Source organism: Akebia trifoliata, chromosome 8 (assembly GCF_017979445.1).
Source record: "Akebia trifoliata isolate Shusen 1 chromosome 8, ASM1797944v1, whole genome shotgun sequence".
Classification (NCBI taxonomy): domain Eukaryota; kingdom Viridiplantae; phylum Streptophyta; class Magnoliopsida; order Ranunculales; family Lardizabalaceae; genus Akebia; species Akebia trifoliata.
The window spans coordinates 3,091,690-3,109,128 of record NC_141382.1 but is presented as its reverse complement, the minus strand read 5'-3'; the positions used below and the strand labels follow the sequence as shown (position 1 = coordinate 3,109,128).

Here is a 17,439-nt window from a genome sequence, read left to right as displayed (position 1 = left end):
CTCGCACCAGCGGAGACCCTAAACTCGGAGAAGAAAAGTAGAAAACTCACTCAATAATATCCGAGCTCGTTCATAATCTACCGAATCGAATCGGACTCGTCCGAGTTTCAAATACCACTATATAAACCCGAAGCGAAGAAGTGTCACCACTACAGACCACAGTCTAGACTACAGAGCTCCATGGATCCAATGGAAACAACATCAGCAACTCCACAACCAACTGAACCAACACCACAATCAACTGTTACTCCATCATCTTCAATCCCTTCTACTCCTGAAATCTCACCTTCTCCTTCTCCTTCTCCAAACCCTAACCCTAACCCTACCCAAAACCCTAACCCTCAATCCTCAACCTCACTCCAGCTGCAACAACAACAACAACAACAACAATCTCAACAACAACCCACTCTCCAACACTCTCAGACTCGTCCTCAACTCACTCGTGCTCGGCCACAAGCACCTTATTCACAATTCTCGCTCCCTTCTCAGTCTTCTTTGACTTCATTGTCGTCTTCTTTATCTTCACCCGCTTCGCCTTCTATCTCTCCATCTCCCATACAAAGAGGTGGACTCGCAATTGGGGTTCCGGCTCACCAAGCAAGGCCTCCACCCACCCCATTTTCCTCGTTTGGGCCCTCGTCTTTTAACCAGCAATACAGTGGGTTAGCTCGGAATTCTATCAATATGCCTGATTCGGTCACTAATTCTAACACTAGTCAGGTGTGATTTATATGTCTAGGGCATTCTATTAGCCCTCGTTTCAGTGATTTAATCTGGGTAATTTCAAATTTGTTGGATTAGGCTTGATAGTAATGATGTAAGTGAAGTTGGGTTCTTGAAACAAGTTGGTTTTTTGTGGTAATTTTCAGGTTAAACAACCAATTCAAGGAATTCAGAATATAGGGATGATGGGTTCGCTTAATTCGGGTTCTCAGATGCGACCCAGTGGGGTTCCTTCACACCATCAACCGAGAACTGTTCAGCCAACACTAAGATCACAATCGCCGTCTAGTAATCAGTCTCTTGGTACCCAAGTCAGTTTTAAGCTTTGTGGCCAAGGATTTATTTTCTCTTTATGGCTTTATTGTTCTTCATGGCTATTTTTCTTTTAATTGCTTTTAAGTTTGATTATATTTGAACATACAATGATTAAAAGAAAAATCTTTAGTGGCATTGACTCAAGGTTTGTGAAGGAACTTTAAATGCTGAAGAGTGATCTCAGTAGGTGTTGAGAGGTTGTATTGGAGGTCTGATTTAGCTTTCGTACTTGTACCTCCTTTTAGAGGTCATAGTAGTTGGGAGGGCGTTCATGGTCAAAACAATTGTTATATGTTGATTGATGCAGTTGATGATGAGTGGGTTAGTTTTTGAGGCCTTTAAATTAATGAATTATTCATCATGTCTATACTATTATAATGAGAGAAGGGTGAGTATTGTTAATCCAAATCCACATAAATTAAGAATTTTTAAATTAAGGAAATAACATTGGGTTTATTCATTAATGCATTCGAAATAGTCTATCTATAATGATATAAAAAGTAAACATTATTTATCTTTTAAAATTCTCTTGACAACTAACAAAATATTTAAGGGCAAAAGCCCACGGTTTTGAGGAGTCTTAACATTAGTAGCATATGCATAGCACTTACAATTTCTATATAAATTTCTGACATTTTATGTGTATTTTATTGCAAGCATTGAACTTTTTCACATAGTGCTTTTGCAACACTAAATTTTCAAGTGAAGTTAAAATTCTAAAAACTATCTATCTTTCTTCGTTCTTTCTGCAGAAATTTCCAAATCATGGTTTATTTAAAGTTCCTTCTATGGGTCCTCCTAGTTCTCCATCACCTGGTACTTCACAAGGCTTGCAATCTCATACACAACCATGGATGTCAGCCACCTCTCAAGGGAAACAAATGCATCCACCTTCTTTAGCATCCCCGTCATACAGGCAGCAAATGAGGCCACAATCCTTGCAGCAAAGATCACACCTTCCTCAGCAACACCAACCTTTATCAACAGCTTTGCATCAACAAATGCCATCTTCTCTGCAACAACAACAACAACAACAGCAGCAGCAGCAGCAATCACAGGCACACCAGTCACAAGAACATTATGGACAACAATATCCACCACCAAGGGTCCCACAATCAGTGCAAAATCAACAATTGTCTTTGCGGAGTTCGGCGCCTGGGAACCAAAAATCTCCCACACTTGTGACAACACAGCCTAGTTTGGTCCAATCGGGCTCCTCCAACACAATGGCTAGAGCGGATGCTGTCGAATCCAGTACTCAGATCCTCAGCAAGAGAAGCATCCATGATTTAGTTGCCCAAGTGAGCAGTGCTTCCTCTCTTATTGTTTTCTAGAGGTCTTTTTGAATCCATATTACCTGTATGGTAGTACTTTTGGAGATAGAGATCATCCTATTAGGGGTTCTATCAACATGCCATACCCAAACTTTCAATAGTTCATCATTTGATTTTTTTGGTCATATTGATTGTTTTTGGGTAACTTGAACAGTTATTACTAGTTTTTCTAGAAAAAAAGATTCTATTTAATTACTATGTATCTTTTGCTTGCAAGCATGGTTTAGAGTTTTGTGCCATTTCGGAATCTCTGGACAGAGACATCCTGAGATTGGAACAAAACATTGACCTCAAAATATTGAATGTTTCGGATGGTCTTGGAATGTTACATAATGCATTGGTCGAGACAGTACTAGTTTTTATCCTAACCAAGTCATTGTCTTGAGATGAGATTTTAAACCTTGCTTGCAAGTTCTTATCCCCACTATTTGTTTGAAGTCTAGCTGGAATGTGCGTGCATGTTATAATTTCTATTTATTAAGTTTATAAACTTTAAAAGAAAATTTTGACACTGTGCCACTTTTTTTCTGTGGAAGTAGAAAATATTCAATTTGTTGCAAAATAGTAATTTCTCTCATGGTATTGAAGATTTTCTTGCTCCTTTTTTCCCCTTGATAATATTGAAACATTGTTGACTCGTTGTGATAATTTCAGAATCTTGCCTTTGTTGTGATTGCTTATTATCATTTTTATCTTGTTCAAGTTTGTTTTCCTATTTAAAGTCATGGATCTCCATATAGGTCCTTTACATCTATTTTTGGACAGATTGATCCATCCGAGAAGTTGGATCCTGATGTTGAAGACATGCTTGTGGAGATTGCTGAGGATTTTGTTGAATCTGTGAGTTGTCTAACCTTCATTTTTTTTCTTTTTCCCTCACATTTCATGGATACCCTTAATGGGTATTCTAGGGTAAATTTATCACAAAAGTCTGTTTCGTCGTCATGCTTCATGATACACTTAATGGGTGCTTAAGGGTTTTTTAATCATAAAATTCTATTTCTTTTGGATTTTGGTTTATACTTGTTTATAAGACTAATAGAGTAATGCTCAATTCACTCAATTCAGACACTAGGTGGAGCATTGATTGGGTATGCAATGTAGCACTATTTTCTGTGTCCATGTCGGGGGGGGGGGGGGGGGGGAGGGAATTGGCTCAACTAATGGTCAACCTTTAACACAGTAGGACATTGTTCTACTAATGAACTACAACACTATTTGTGATATATTTGCATAGATGAATGTTAATGCTTCCAACAGTGTTGAAAGACTCACTGATTAACCTGGAACTCAATCACATTCATTTTGTTGGCCCGTCATGGAATCCTGAATTCGGACTTCTATTCTATGAAACAATGGTAAAGTCAAACATTTCATTTTCTTTTTGTCAGGCAGGACTGAGGCCGTGATCTAATTATTTGAAGTTGCAACATGTATCACTGTGCAATGTTGCCTTGGGTTTTTAACCCAAGCCAACTCAGGTTGGGATCCGCAGCCCCCTCCCCCGCCTGGGTCCGGGCTGCTAGTGTTTGTTTTGTGCTCTTTTCCATTGATTTGCCCAAGTCAAAATTAAAAATTCAAAAATTGATTTCCACAGCGACTTTGAAATTCTGAGCATTGCTTTGGAACTAAGCTAATGTTGTATTAAATCCATGATGTGCGTTGCGTGCTGGTTTTGTATTTGGTTGACAATTAGAGTATATTCCTTAAGAATAATGTTACATGAGTATACAAATTTGTATGTGCTTTGTTCATATATGTTGATTTATGTATTCAGTATAAAGACCTAATTGAGTAAACAAAAAATTGTGGTTGGATTCTATTTGATCAACATTGGGGTTGAGAAGCCAACCTCTTGAATGTACAGATTGAGTACTTGTTAAGATACTCAGAACCTGTTTGGTAATGTGTTTGGATTGCGCTCAAAAGTGCTTTTTTGGTTCAAAATATCGTTTCGTAAATCTTGAGAAGCGGTTTCCATTTCTGTGGGAAGCTGAAAATAGCCAAAAGGAAGAAGTGGCACATATAGGCTTCCTGCCTCTGGCATTTGGAGGAATTTGATGGAACTTAAAAGTTATTATATTTTTGGATGATGATGCCCAGAGAAGTTGTTTCTCAAATGCACACTGTTCCCAAACAGGCCTTATTAATTACTCGAAGACCAGACAACAACATTTGTCTTATAAATTCCCAAAACTTGATTGTTTTCTCGATTGAGTTTCAAGCTGAATTGGATGCTGACATGGACACGTGCAACCATCAAGTCTGAGTCGAGTTTTTAAATTTTGTTCTGTGCATGTTTGGTTTTCAACCTATATCCATTTTACTACTTCAGTATCTAGCTATCTACCATTCGGTTTATGTATGTGATAGCAATGGTGGACATCCCATTTCCTTTATGAGTAGTGCTGCGGTTGGGTATTTCTTTAAATTTTTGTTTGTGATCTTTTCTCATTTCTCCTTGAACAGATAACGATGATGGCTTGCTCATTGACCAAGCATCGAAAATCAACTATGTTGGAAGCAAAGGACATACTTCCACATTTAGGTCTTCTATCCGAGAGTGTTCCTTCATCTGTTTGGGATTTGGCTGAAAACTTTAATTGTTTATGTTGCTGTGATATTTTATTTTAATGCAGAGAGAAATTGGAATATGACACTACCCGGTTTTGGTGGAGATGAGATCAAGATCTACAAGAAGCCGGTAAGGGTACCACAATGGGAGTGAAGCATGGAGTAGAAACATTAACTACTGATTGTTAGGATGCAGTTTCTTATGAATGATGCTTCACATTTTTTTTAATGTGGATTTAAAGCTCTCTATCTAATTGTTTCTTTTTGATTGTGCTTTGGATGACGGATTCTGCAGTTTACAAATGATATTCACAAGGAGCGGCTTGCGGCGGTATGCTTTGATTCTATCCTAAGCTAAATTAGTTCCATGTGGCTAGTTATATCGAAAGAAAAGGAAAAAAAATCGAAATGGTTAATGTCTTCATTGTTTGCTTTCATTTTTTTATTTAAATAAATTTATAACAGATGATAATCATTATCATTTAATCCTCATCCCGAGTCTCGGGGTTCCACAAACATGGATTCCATTCACCTTGGCCTTTAAATCTATCTTGAGCAATATCATCAGTAAAAGCTACTACTCCCTCACATAATTTTTGGCCTTCCTCTTTACTTTTTTAAAATTCAAAACACATAGTTGTACAAAATCACGGGGTATATGTTGAACTTAGTAGATTTTTTGCAAATTTATGGGACTTTGTTAAAAAAGTCCCATTACAAAATATTGGTAATTTAATTGACTTAGTTATATTTTAGTTTCACTTCAATGTTGTTGTTAAGCTTTTGAAAATTAAAATGTGAGTTATTTTATGGCTTGAAACTTATATAATGGAATAAAGTAATGCTTGTTTCTTTCATGCCAAATGTCTAAGAGTGGCATTGGAAGACGGTAGGATATTGGGCTCTATTCTTCTGTCATCTTCATTTGCATTCTTATTCTCTTGATGTTTTCATTGGTAAAATATTAGAGAACTCTCCCATTTAGGAGTTCTCTATGACCAAAAAATCTGCTTCATCAAATTTAAACTATCCAAAGATCCTTTTTTGTCTGGAATGCTTCCCTTCTATTTCTGTGAATGCAACACAGAGACAACCCTATCAATTGGTTAGTGAAGATCATTTGCTGGGGCAGAGTAGGGTCTAAGGTATCTTTTAATTAAGTTGGAAAAATGGTAGGAATATGGCCCCATCACATATGGTAAAGGCTTTTAATAGTAAGTAGTGTGGTACAAGGACCATCGATTGTGCCCTCCATAAATTTTTTACAATAACAGCAAAATAGTGTATCTGTCTAATACCTTTGGTTATATTGGTCCATTTATTGGAAGTATAACAGCCCTTTCATGTATTTTGGTTGGAATGAGTTTCTTTATATGTAAGTTTTGAAGTAAATGAGTGGTAAAACAAAATCTTTAAGGGAAGGATGCTTTTACAAATGGTAGGAATGCTAGGGCGGTTTTTTATAAAAATTCCCATATATTGATGGTGATTTCTTTAATTTTTGATGCATTATTCTTCATTTAACTTGGCAGATCAAGAAGTCAGCAATAGGAACTGAAGCAGTAAATACAAAGAGCTCTGCTGGACAAGCTGCTGGAAATGCAAAAGGTCATGCAGCAAAAGCACCTGCAACTGGCTCTCCCAAGACACGTGAAATGTCGTGAGCTAAATCTGCATTTTTTTCCTAGATCACTGAATGTGAAGTTCAAAGCTTGATTGTCACTTCGAGGTTTGTTTGGAACTTTGGAAACTTTGGAAATGCACTAATGCAAATACAGTTGCACATGTGCCCCACTCTAGCATAGTACACCCACACATGCATTCATCAAAGGGAACATTTATTTCTTATTGAGAAGGTTACTCCAACAAGTCCTGAATATGTTCTAACCCCAAAAATCACCGAGTGGGTTTGATTCTCAGTTCTAGCCCAGCCTTAAGCAATAGGTCTTCTCCAGAGTAATTCAAATATGAGATTGCTTGGCCAATCACACCAACAAATATGCGATGGCATATGTTTGTTTGTGATCACGTATGTGATCGCATACTGTCCAATGGTCATAATTTTTTTCGTGTGCAGCATATCTGATGGCATACTGTCCCAATGGTCATTTTTTTTTTGCAGCATATGCCACCTCATGTGGGATGTGTGAAATCGCATATGCGAACAGCATGTGTCACACATGGTTGCATATGCTATGTGACAACATTGGTGAGGATCCACTGGCATCTATTATTGTGTCACTAGATTGCTTCTTAACTTTCATGTTTTGCTACTCTAATCTGACCTTGAGAAGTGGTAAGTCTGCATCTCTTGCGCTGCTCATCTAATTTCATCACCATGTCTGACATTCATACACGCACATGTACATGTTTGTAGTATCTCATCATCTTGTAATTCTCCTGTTTTTGTGTTAGATAAAGTTGCATGGTGTTGGCAGAGCTGCAAAAGTTGGGTATAGGTTTTCCCAACTTCCTTGATATGAAATATTTATTTGTAAATATAAAATAAGTATATTTCTGATCGTTAGTTCTTCAGCATGTGTTTTTTTATCAACAAAGAAAAAAAGTTATTGATTTAGTATATTGGGTTGGCAAACAAACAAAATGGGTATTGTTGAATGTTTGAGCTCTCATTTCTTCTTAGTTTTATAATGATGTCTCATATAAACGAGATTGCAAGTGGGGATGTTAAAATCAATTTCTCAAGTGTCGTGTGAGCAGATGCCTGTGATTTCAAGGAAACCAAAGGTATGGATTGGTAACACTTGTTCCATGTATTGCACCTTTTAACACCTATGATCTTGCTCGCAAAGTCCATGATTACTCAAAAGAATTGAACAGTTAGGAATCAATGGTTTAAGATATCCAAAATTGGGATGATTTGCCCAAATTATCTCATGTTGTTTGTGATCAAGACGATTAAAACCAGAAAGCAAGTGATTATGACATTTATGAAAGCTTTTGTAAGTGTGAAACCTGCTCATTTTTCTAATGTCCCTTTTATTGACAGGTACATAACTTCTCAATTAATCCTCCCATAAACTCACCTACCTTGGGACAAGTCAAATGTACCTAAAATCAGAGCTTTTAAGAAGCCAAAATTTGGATCAAATAACTTGAATTCTTCAACAAACTTGGCTAAAGATTTCTCAGGATCATCAATAACAACTATGGTGAGAGATATAAAAGTGGGGGTTCTGCCCTCATTACAAATCATTCCAAATGAATATTAAAATTCTTTTGAGGGCCTCAAAGAGATGAGTGAATGGTGAGAGGACATTACCAAAAAATAGTGCTAAGGCTACGTTTTCAGTTATTTTTCATGTCGAACAGGTAATTTTTAATTATTATTATTATTATTTTATTATGTACGGGCAAGGCCTCTTGGAGCATCATATCTTGCTCAAATCCTTCAGGTGCAATTCCAACGCAGTCTTTTGAAAATCAGACAGAACCAATGGTCCAACCAATTTTGACTAGATTAGCTTACAAAAGTCGGGCTGGTCCAACCAGTTTTGACTAGATTAGCACAAAAATCGGGCTGGCCAGTGAATCGTGAGCTGTTCTTTCAGCTTCTTGGCTCCAACTCTCCCCATTATAGCACTTAAATTCGTAATCATTTTTGCTCCTACATTAAACTTGTGGACATTTGTAATGGGTCTTGTCGTGGAAAGGGTATTATAAAAATTTATTAGACCTAAATCTAACTCATTTAATAATTGTGTTAAAAATTTAAATCCAAACCTGACACATTTATTAAATAAGTAACTTGACCTGACTCATGTAACCTATTTAATAAAATTCTAATACTAGTAGTTAAAAAAAATCAATTTCATTTCCACCACAAAAAAAAAAAAAATACCATTATTAAAAATAAAGTCATACAACCATGAACCAATATTTACCAACATAAATCAAGTATCTCAATATATGAATTAAGTTTTATCACCAAAAATGTATCACAACCAGTTAAAAGGATGTGAAAAGAAGCAAATGAGTAATTATTTGAAAAATATCTTAAAACACCTTTTATATTTTATAAAATTAAAAAAAAAAAAATGCACTATGAAAAAGTTATACATATTTTAGAAAAAAAAAAGAAAAAAAAAGAAGAGTAATTTAAAAAATCCTTAAATAATAGTTGATATTTGAGATACTTCATATGTTTCATGATTTAAAATGACACATTACCGACAGAATAACTAATTGTATCAAAAAAATTTGATATCCCTAACCTAGATTCAACCCCTTTGATAATTGTGTTAGATGGGTTGACACTATTATGACTCAAATCTACTAATTTTGTGTCGTGTTAAGATTGCCATTCTTAGGCCTCCCATGGCTTAGAAAGTACATCCCCCAAGAAGGGGCATGACCATGGCACACATAAAGGGGACATTCTCACATTCTCAAAATGATTCTCTCTTGAAAAATAGGAGAAAGTTGTACAAAATATAGGCAGTTATATTTGGCACTGCCTTCAATAAATAACACCATGACCTTATTAATAACCATAACATTCAATAAATGGAACTTAGTCCATTGATTAATATTAATGACAGAAATAGATATAAATAATTACGAATCCGGAACTTCTTGGGATCCTCATCTTTAAAATCATCATTTGAAAACGTATCTGACGACACCGGGCATATGAACATTCAGGAAGTAGTCGGTCCAATCGATGCATTTGGGATCGAAATAAAATGTATTTCCCTCTACTTCACTTGCTCTCATTGACTTTCGCAATTTTTCTGTGTTTGAATCATCAAAGCTACATTATAAGAAAAAGTTAAAGATTAGGAAATAATAAAACGATAATTTTCTCAAGGATATCTAACTAGACTGTCTAATTAACCAGCCAATGATACGAAAAAAAAAAAACATGAAAAAAGAATAAAAAATAGGACGAGAATCACACACACCTTCCTTCGAAGAATATGTAGGGCTTATAAAGTTCCACCAATCGCATAACAAAATTGATCTTACGATTGAGATCGCTGTGCACATCACGAAAATACTGGCAAAATGCTGCATTCATCAATTGCAAACCCTAAAAAGAAAAGTACCATTCCAAAAAAACCAATAGGCGTATTAGCAAGACACACCACCAACACAAGTAGTAGTAACAACAACAATAAATGCATGATTTTTTTAAAGAAAGTTTAAGAGATATTTACGAAAAAATGATCAACTTTTGATGAATTTACGATTTCGGCTCACTCTTCATTTTAATTACAAAAATGTGAATGATAACGAATTCAGAGGTTTTTAAAGTGACTATTTTGAACGTTTAAAGTGACAATTTCACTTTATAACTTGTGAAATTGTCACTTCGTTTTGAATTTTTTTTAATGAAAATGTGATTGTTGACGTTTTAGTAATTAAAATGAACAATGAGCCAGAATCGTAAACACTCATTTTCAACTCATGAAATAGTTATTCACCCAAATTGCTAACAATAGTAGTGGCAACAACAATATTTTGAAAGCGTAATTTTTATGGACTTAATGTTGGTTAGTCAAGAAGCATTATGTTATTTAATTAAATATAACAAAGATGAGGATGTTGAGATGGATGAATGAAAAGACTAAGAAAGATAAAATATGCAAACAAACATATTAAAAATAAAAAATGCAAGAGTAACTCCAATAAGTGATGAACTAAGAAATAGTTGTTTGAAGATGGTTTTGAGTATGTTCAATGAAGGTCGATTATAACTCCAATTAAAATAAATATTAAAGTTGAAATTGCTATACTCGTGAAAAGAAGACTCAAAAGAATGTTAATGGAGATAGTGAAAATAGATATGAACTCACTTTTAATAACAAAAGAATTGGCTTTGGACAAAGTGGAATTGAGGAATGTTTCATTTAGCTGAACCCAATTTTAATTGTTGTAACACGGGCAACAACGTAGTAACAACGACATAAGTAACAAGAACACCAACATCAACTGTCATGACGATTGAGGTGATTGATGGGCCAAACGATACTTTTATGTTATCAGGTTGCTAACCCTAATTCGTTAGGGTTGTTTATAATATGTTTTTTGTAGGGGAGAAAGGGAAACATTGTAATTTTCTATTTGGCCTTTGAGTATTGTGAAGTTGGTATGGCTCCGTGGTTTTTTCTTGTTTTAGGGTTTTCCACATAATTTCGTATGTGATTTATGTATATTTTTTTGTTTGTTTGCAAAATGATAAACTATAGATTTTTTTCTTGGTATACACAATTGCACATCCCCATAAATATGCGCATAATTTGGAAAACAACCACAAATCGAAAGAATGTAAAACTTTTTACCTCGAAAATGGTAGAAACTAACCTTCAATGGTAATCGATAGTGTATATCGATGTATCTGCAAAAACTGGGGAATGTTGTAAAGACAACTACCCTACTAACCTTGACAGGCTTTCCATTTTTGTTGATCCATGGATTCTTTGAGAAATAACTGTATCCATACTCTCTTAAAGTAACTGATTTCAAAGGATTTCTTAAAGAAGAACCCACTTGATATATAAACTCAGATGGTTGATTTGCATGAGCCACCATAGCCACAATCATACTATTCACAACCATATCTCCTGGGATCTGTAAAATAAAATATTCTTCTTAGCTTATATATAATTTTAAAACTCATACTATAGTTGAACTCGGCATTTTCAACTTGATTTGACTCAGTATAACTTGAGTAAACTCGGTTTTCAGTGAAGTATGAGAGAGAGAGAGAGAGAGAGAGAAAGAGAGAGAAGACTTACCAAATCAAGGATGCATTCAGGATGTCCAAGGAAGCATGATAATTTTCCCTTACCATAACCAACGACCAAACTATCAATGGTTCTGTGTTTATCAAAAAAAAAAAAAAACAAAAAAAAAAACGATTAAATAAAATAAAAAAAGATTTTGTTATATGAAATCATAGTTTTTAAACTCGTTGGTCAACTTAAAATTCAGCCAATTTTACATGATTTGATTGGATTTCAAGGTGACTCGGACCTGAAACTTGATGAACCAATTCTCCTAGTCAGCTTGGACGTACACTATTACGTTGGGTTAGAAACTCTATTGAGTTAAATGGCTATACTTAATTAATATTTATTTTAAAATAGTAAATTAATATTTTTCAATATTGATAAATTTAATTAATTTAAATTTAACCAATCCAAGTCAATTCACAATTTGTCAACTTGACTTGATTCAGTGGATATTTTTAAGTTTAAAACTATCTAAACATTCCATATTTGACTTGATTCAGATTGGTCGTCTCGTCCAAGTTCGTAAAATTCATTTGAGTCAACTGGGATGTTATATATTTTGATTAAAATAATTTTTTTAATAGAATTTAAATATTACCCGTTAACTCTTAAGAATGACTCATGAAAAAAAACACATGATCCCAACCCTTTAAACACAAAATCGAATGTTTGAGATTTATATATTAATATCTTAATAACATAAATCTTGGAGATACTTATCCCGAGGATAAATCTCAATCATTTGATTTTACTTTTAAAGGGTTGGGATCCTGTGTTTTTTTAATGAGTCATTCTTAGGAGTCAATGGATCTTGGCCCATTATATAAACAAAGCATGGTTTTATAATTAAACATCTTCCCATCTAACTTATTTTATAACCTTGAGGGGTTGGTTCATTGACAATTTTGGAACAATAAGTGGTTGATGACAGTAGTTATGAGATCAATACTTAGTATTAGCATTAATTCCTCAGGTACCACTTACGAGGGGGCATCCTCACTCACCTAGTGCGTGTGATGTGTGGGCATTGCACATTCCACAGGACTAATCCTTAGACAAGACCATGGTCTATAGACTTGGCAAAGCCCGAATACGGCCTAGTCCCCCGTGTACGGGGATACCGGTTATTAAAAAAAAAATGTAACTTATATATGATAAAAATACTTATAATACATGAATAAAACATTCAAAACCGAGTTTAATGGTATAGCTCATTCGAGACGAGTTGACTCGTCTTAGACAACTGGGTGTCGTCCATGGACAAAACGACCAACTGAAAGAGAGAGAGAAGTGCATTGGTTTAAATTACCTGACTCCTTCAACCCAACCAGGGAAGGGCTCGCTATAAGTGCTGGTGATGATGGTAGGGCGTAAGATAACAAGTGGTACATTTCCTCTTAGTTGCCCAATCAGCATCTCTCCCATTGCCTTTGTAAACACATAGGTGTTTGGCCATCCGTACAATCTTGCCCTGAATAAGTTCAACCATATTACTACTATAGTTGGTTAGCTTTTCTAAATCATGCATGGTCTCATGATTCGGTCAATCTTAATTTGATTGATCGAGACTTTCGATGGATTTAGTCTCCATTGGATTTCGTACCAATCTGATAAGAAATTTACTAGACCTCAATCTCTGAGAATTCGTCATTTTAAGTCTAAACCCAGTTTCATATGAATTATAAATAAAACACAAATTATAAGTTGTCTTGTTAGATTTGAGCCTTAGCGAAACCCAAATCCTTGATCGACTGGTAGTTATCAAATCGTGACAGATTCGAATTTTGATTTTGATCCAATGCATCGACAAAGGAGATCCAATTTGGCTAATTGAGATCACTTTTATTTTTTTTAAAAAACTATTTCAAATAGCTTTAATGAATTTAATGTTTTTATTTGATCTAAAACTGAGATTTTGTGATTGTACCATTTATTAATCCAGTTTTTTTTAAAAAAAATCAAACGAGCCCTTTCAAGTCCAGCCCACAATTTAAACATGAATGTGAAGAGTATTTGTTCCCTTGAATGGGAGAGGTAGGTAACCTAAAGTGTGGCATTAGAGGAGCTGTCCATGTCTCCCCGTAAAAAAATGTAAAACTGTATTGCCTTCTTTGCGTGGAATATTAGGTGGAGACTTCACCTTACAAAAGAAGCTTAAATATGGGCTCATCATTACCTAATCTCTAGGTTAAAAAAAAAGTCACAATATTCTGACTCCGAAAATTTCACTCGGTTTGTACTCCATCGACGTGGCAAGTGCATAGAATCATAGATCTTTTCTTCGGGATACACAAGGAAAAGATCTACGGTTGTGCACTGGTCATGTCGGCTGAGTGAAAATTTTCAAATCAGATTATCATTAGTATTAGTAAAAAAAAGAATTCTATTCTATCTATTTATATCTATCTAGATTTGTGTTGGAATGACCTCAAGATTGGACCTCATGTCACACATCTTGACGTGAAAGTGGATAGGAACCATAGATGTTTTTCACTCGTGTCGCAAGGAAAAGTATCTATGGTCCCCAAACGCTTTCACGTCAAGCTGTGCCACGCAAGGTCCAATCTTGAGGCCACTTTAGCATTATTCATAAATCTATCTACTTATATACCGACCCTCCAAAGTATTGTCAATATCAATTATACACCGAGTGAGGGGAGGGGATTGCAAGTGCCCGAAGGATTAATCGGGTCCTCTAAGAGGCTTGAATATCTCGGTTTCAAAAAAAAAGTTTAAGATGATTAGTTCTGGGGAGGAAATCTAGATTGAAGATGATTAGTTCAGGGGAAAAAGTTGGCCAGAGCTTAAAGATGAGGGCATTTAGGCACCAAAATGTAGAGGGGACCCATGATTTCGGTGGAGGTGTCCTGTGAAGTCACTCAAGCATTAGTCTTTTATTTTATATCTATCTTTAAAGCTGTATAATTTTCCATATATGCTCCATTAATGGTGCTTGTAATTTCATCCAATTATTAATAAAGTTTTCTTTTTTTCCATCAACATTAGTTATTTTCTTTGCCCTATTTGTGTTCTTGGTTTACGCAGTTTTACAAGTATAGTAGCAGAATTCCAAACCTCTTTAAGCCAAATTCTTTCATCTCGATTGTTTCCTCTTCTTTTGTAGCTTCTTGAGCTCGTAGTTCTTTCAATCTTTCTTCCCCCAGCTTTAGCTCTTGTTCAATGTCTAAACCTGAGGTTCCGTTGAGTGTTTCACCCATTTTGAAAGGTTTCTCTAATATAAGTCCCGAATTTTCTCCGCACACATAAGCTGAAACATCATATGAAATGTTAATACACTATAAGGCCGTTCTTACTAAGAAGACGACGGTGACAACTTCGCTTACAAACCAAAATTAAGTAACTCATCACCTGTCGAAACATGGAGAAGCATTTCTAGTTTCACACACTTTTTTGCAAAATCCAAGACACGCTTGGCACCAAAAGTATTGATACCCAATGAAACATCATATCTGCACATGATAAAAATCTTTCATTTCTTAGCTTTTAGTCCATCAAAAACACTTAATTTCCAAAGTCAAAAGCATATTTGAGATGTGAACTCTAGATTCTTACAGAATTTAAAAGCCAAAAATAACTATAAATAAAAATTGCGTGGATCCATTTTTTGGGTTCCCTCTTTTGTGGGAAAGTGATGAAAAAAAATTATGGGAATTGGGGACGAAATGTTTGTGTTTTAAATAAGAGTCAGGCTAGTTAGCTTGATTAATTTGGTAGGATTTTAAATCTTACCAAGGGTCTTTGTACCCGCATGGATTACCACACATTGGCAATCCAACACCACAAACCTCTAGATTTCAACAAAAGAAATATCCTTTTTAATATTTTTTTTCAACTAATGATAAAAGTGCCTAGACCATTTTTTAAAAACACTTTCATACTAAATATAATTACAAAGTTGGAGTATGGGTTTAAAATAACAAAGGGAAACTTCGGAAAAACGTAGCAAACGAGAAAGAAACAGGAAAAAAACAATAAAATATAAAATATAAAAAATGTATATATCTAATAATAAATAAGATATTTATTTTAATTTATTCAATATTTCCAATATAATATGTTTTCAAACATAATTATACATGTTATCATGCCAAAAAAAGATTACTCATCAACATATCTTTTATTCAAAATAATAAACTATTGAAAATAAATGAAAAATCATAAGATCAAAGTATTATCATCAAATCCCATACTTCTACGTTTGTGAATCATAAAATTTTATTATGTATCAAATCCCACATTTTAAAAAAGAATGTTTTTTTTTTTAACGTGGAATTCAAATGTAAAAAAAAATAAAAAGGCGACTTTTTGAAATTTTTTGGATGCCACAAGTTGAGCCAAGGACCCATAGTATGGGTGAAATCCTTATAGTCAGATCCACTCGACCAGTTTTAGGGACATCTCTCGTCATAACTTGATTCAAACATCCTTCCCCATCATCATCAGTTCATTTGATTCCACCAAATGCTGTATAGCATCTAGAAGTCCTTCTAAACCCTAGAAAGCACTTTCTAAACACTATCACAAGCAATATAGATGGTGCAATCGTAGTTCTTATATATAGAAGTGATTACATTAGAAACACTTCAGTTCCAAGAAGCATGATTACCTATCTTCAAAGTTGGTGGTTGCAGCTAAGTTGACGACAATTTCGACTTCTCTCCACATCTCTTCTCTCAAATCGGAGTCTTTTATTCCCAAGTCCTCGCAAGAACTGTCCCCAGCAACAGGTGTCAGCTTGTTCGACATAAAGGAATCGAAACCAATGCCACATTTCTCCCTCATAACCCTGAATACCTCCTTCCCAATAACCTAAAATTAAAACAAGTTACAGCACTACATATCAAATGTAATTGGACTCATACCCACTTAATAAATCGAACAGAACCGGCAGGTAAAATGAAGCTTAGAAACTTAATCAAGGACACCCATGAGCATTAAGTAAGATTGTTCGGCCGAATTTGAAACTTTTTAACTTCAAATCAACTTGACAAATTAATGAGATCTTCTTATATCTCAAAAAGAAAAGAAAAAAATATATAACTGCGAACCTCGTTATGCAGGCGATGTGTAGCAGACTTTGAATCTGGTGCTCTTAAAAGAAGAAAGAGCTTCTTCACATTGGGCTGAATTCTAAGTATTTTCTCTACAAAAACTGCATGAAAAGAAACCAAAAAATCATAATTTGGACTTTCGTTTTACAGGTTTTATTCTATAAGGTAAGAAGATTGTTGCATTTATATGAAAGAGGGAAAGGAAGATCAATAGTACTCTTTGCTAGAAATCCAGTAGAACCAGTAACTAGGATGCTCTTGTTCTCAAGAGACTCCACAATACCATTCAATTCCATTTGAAAAGAAATTGAAAGAAAGAGAAAATATGAGGAAACCCTTGAGACAAGGTTTGATCAATGGATGTGTTTATATATATGTATAAATTCAAATAATAGAGTACACGAAAATGGTCATTCATGTTTTTGGGTCAATTAATAGTAGGTTGGATTGCAATTATTTTAAAATTTAATAGTTTACCACCACCCACTTGCTTGTGATTTTACATTTGCGTGGGATCATTGACCTCCTTGATCACTGATCAAAATCTAATAGTTTATTAGGAAACGATAAGAGATCTATATTATATTATCACACTAAGTTTTTATAATATTGATATTACACACCATAATTTAAAAAAAAAAGAAAATTAAAAGAATAAATAAA

The 17,439-nt window shown here is 34.7% G+C and overlaps 2 protein-coding genes across 6 annotated transcripts; one reads left to right on the top strand and one right to left on the bottom strand.

Annotated features, from left to right (window-relative positions):
- Positions 1-134: 134 nt before the first annotated feature.
- On the top strand, positions 135-8,315 carry TAF12 (TBP-associated factor 12). 4 transcript variants are annotated; one of them, XR_015180539.1, is made up of 10 exons: positions 135-720; positions 870-1,034; positions 1,791-2,339; positions 3,138-3,212; positions 4,842-4,920; positions 5,012-5,076; positions 5,242-5,277; positions 6,479-6,675; positions 7,069-7,242; positions 7,362-8,315. XR_015180539.1 is itself a non-coding variant. In XM_086450632.1 (8 exons), the coding sequence occupies exons 1-8, from the start codon at positions 181-183 to the stop codon at positions 6,608-6,610; spliced, it is 1,641 nt and encodes a 546-aa protein (XP_086306758.1). In that variant the 5' UTR covers positions 135-180; the 3' UTR covers positions 6,611-6,731. The 4 variants fall into 4 exon arrangements, 1 of the variants encoding a protein (XP_086306758.1); XR_015180538.1 differs by lacking the exon at positions 7,069-7,242; XR_015180537.1 differs by having other exon boundaries at positions 7,069-8,315.
- A 929-nt stretch (positions 8,316-9,244) lies between these two features.
- On the bottom strand, positions 9,245-17,105 carry LOC147395467 (fatty acyl-CoA reductase 3-like). 2 transcript variants are annotated; one of them, XM_086450635.1, is made up of 10 exons: positions 16,994-17,105; positions 16,774-16,877; positions 16,332-16,534; positions 15,074-15,174; positions 14,780-14,972; positions 13,014-13,175; positions 11,708-11,789; positions 11,274-11,540; positions 9,872-9,999; positions 9,245-9,700 (listed from the first exon to the last, which is right to left on the bottom strand). In XM_086450635.1, exons 1-10 carry the CDS (start codon positions 17,070-17,072, stop codon positions 9,670-9,672), a joined length of 1,350 nt encoding a protein of 449 aa, XP_086306761.1. In that variant the 5' UTR covers positions 17,073-17,105; the 3' UTR covers positions 9,245-9,669. The 2 variants fall into 2 exon arrangements, with proteins under 2 accessions (XP_086306761.1, XP_086306760.1); XM_086450634.1 differs by having other exon boundaries at positions 9,249-9,720.
- Between the last annotated feature and the right edge of the window lie 334 nt (positions 17,106-17,439).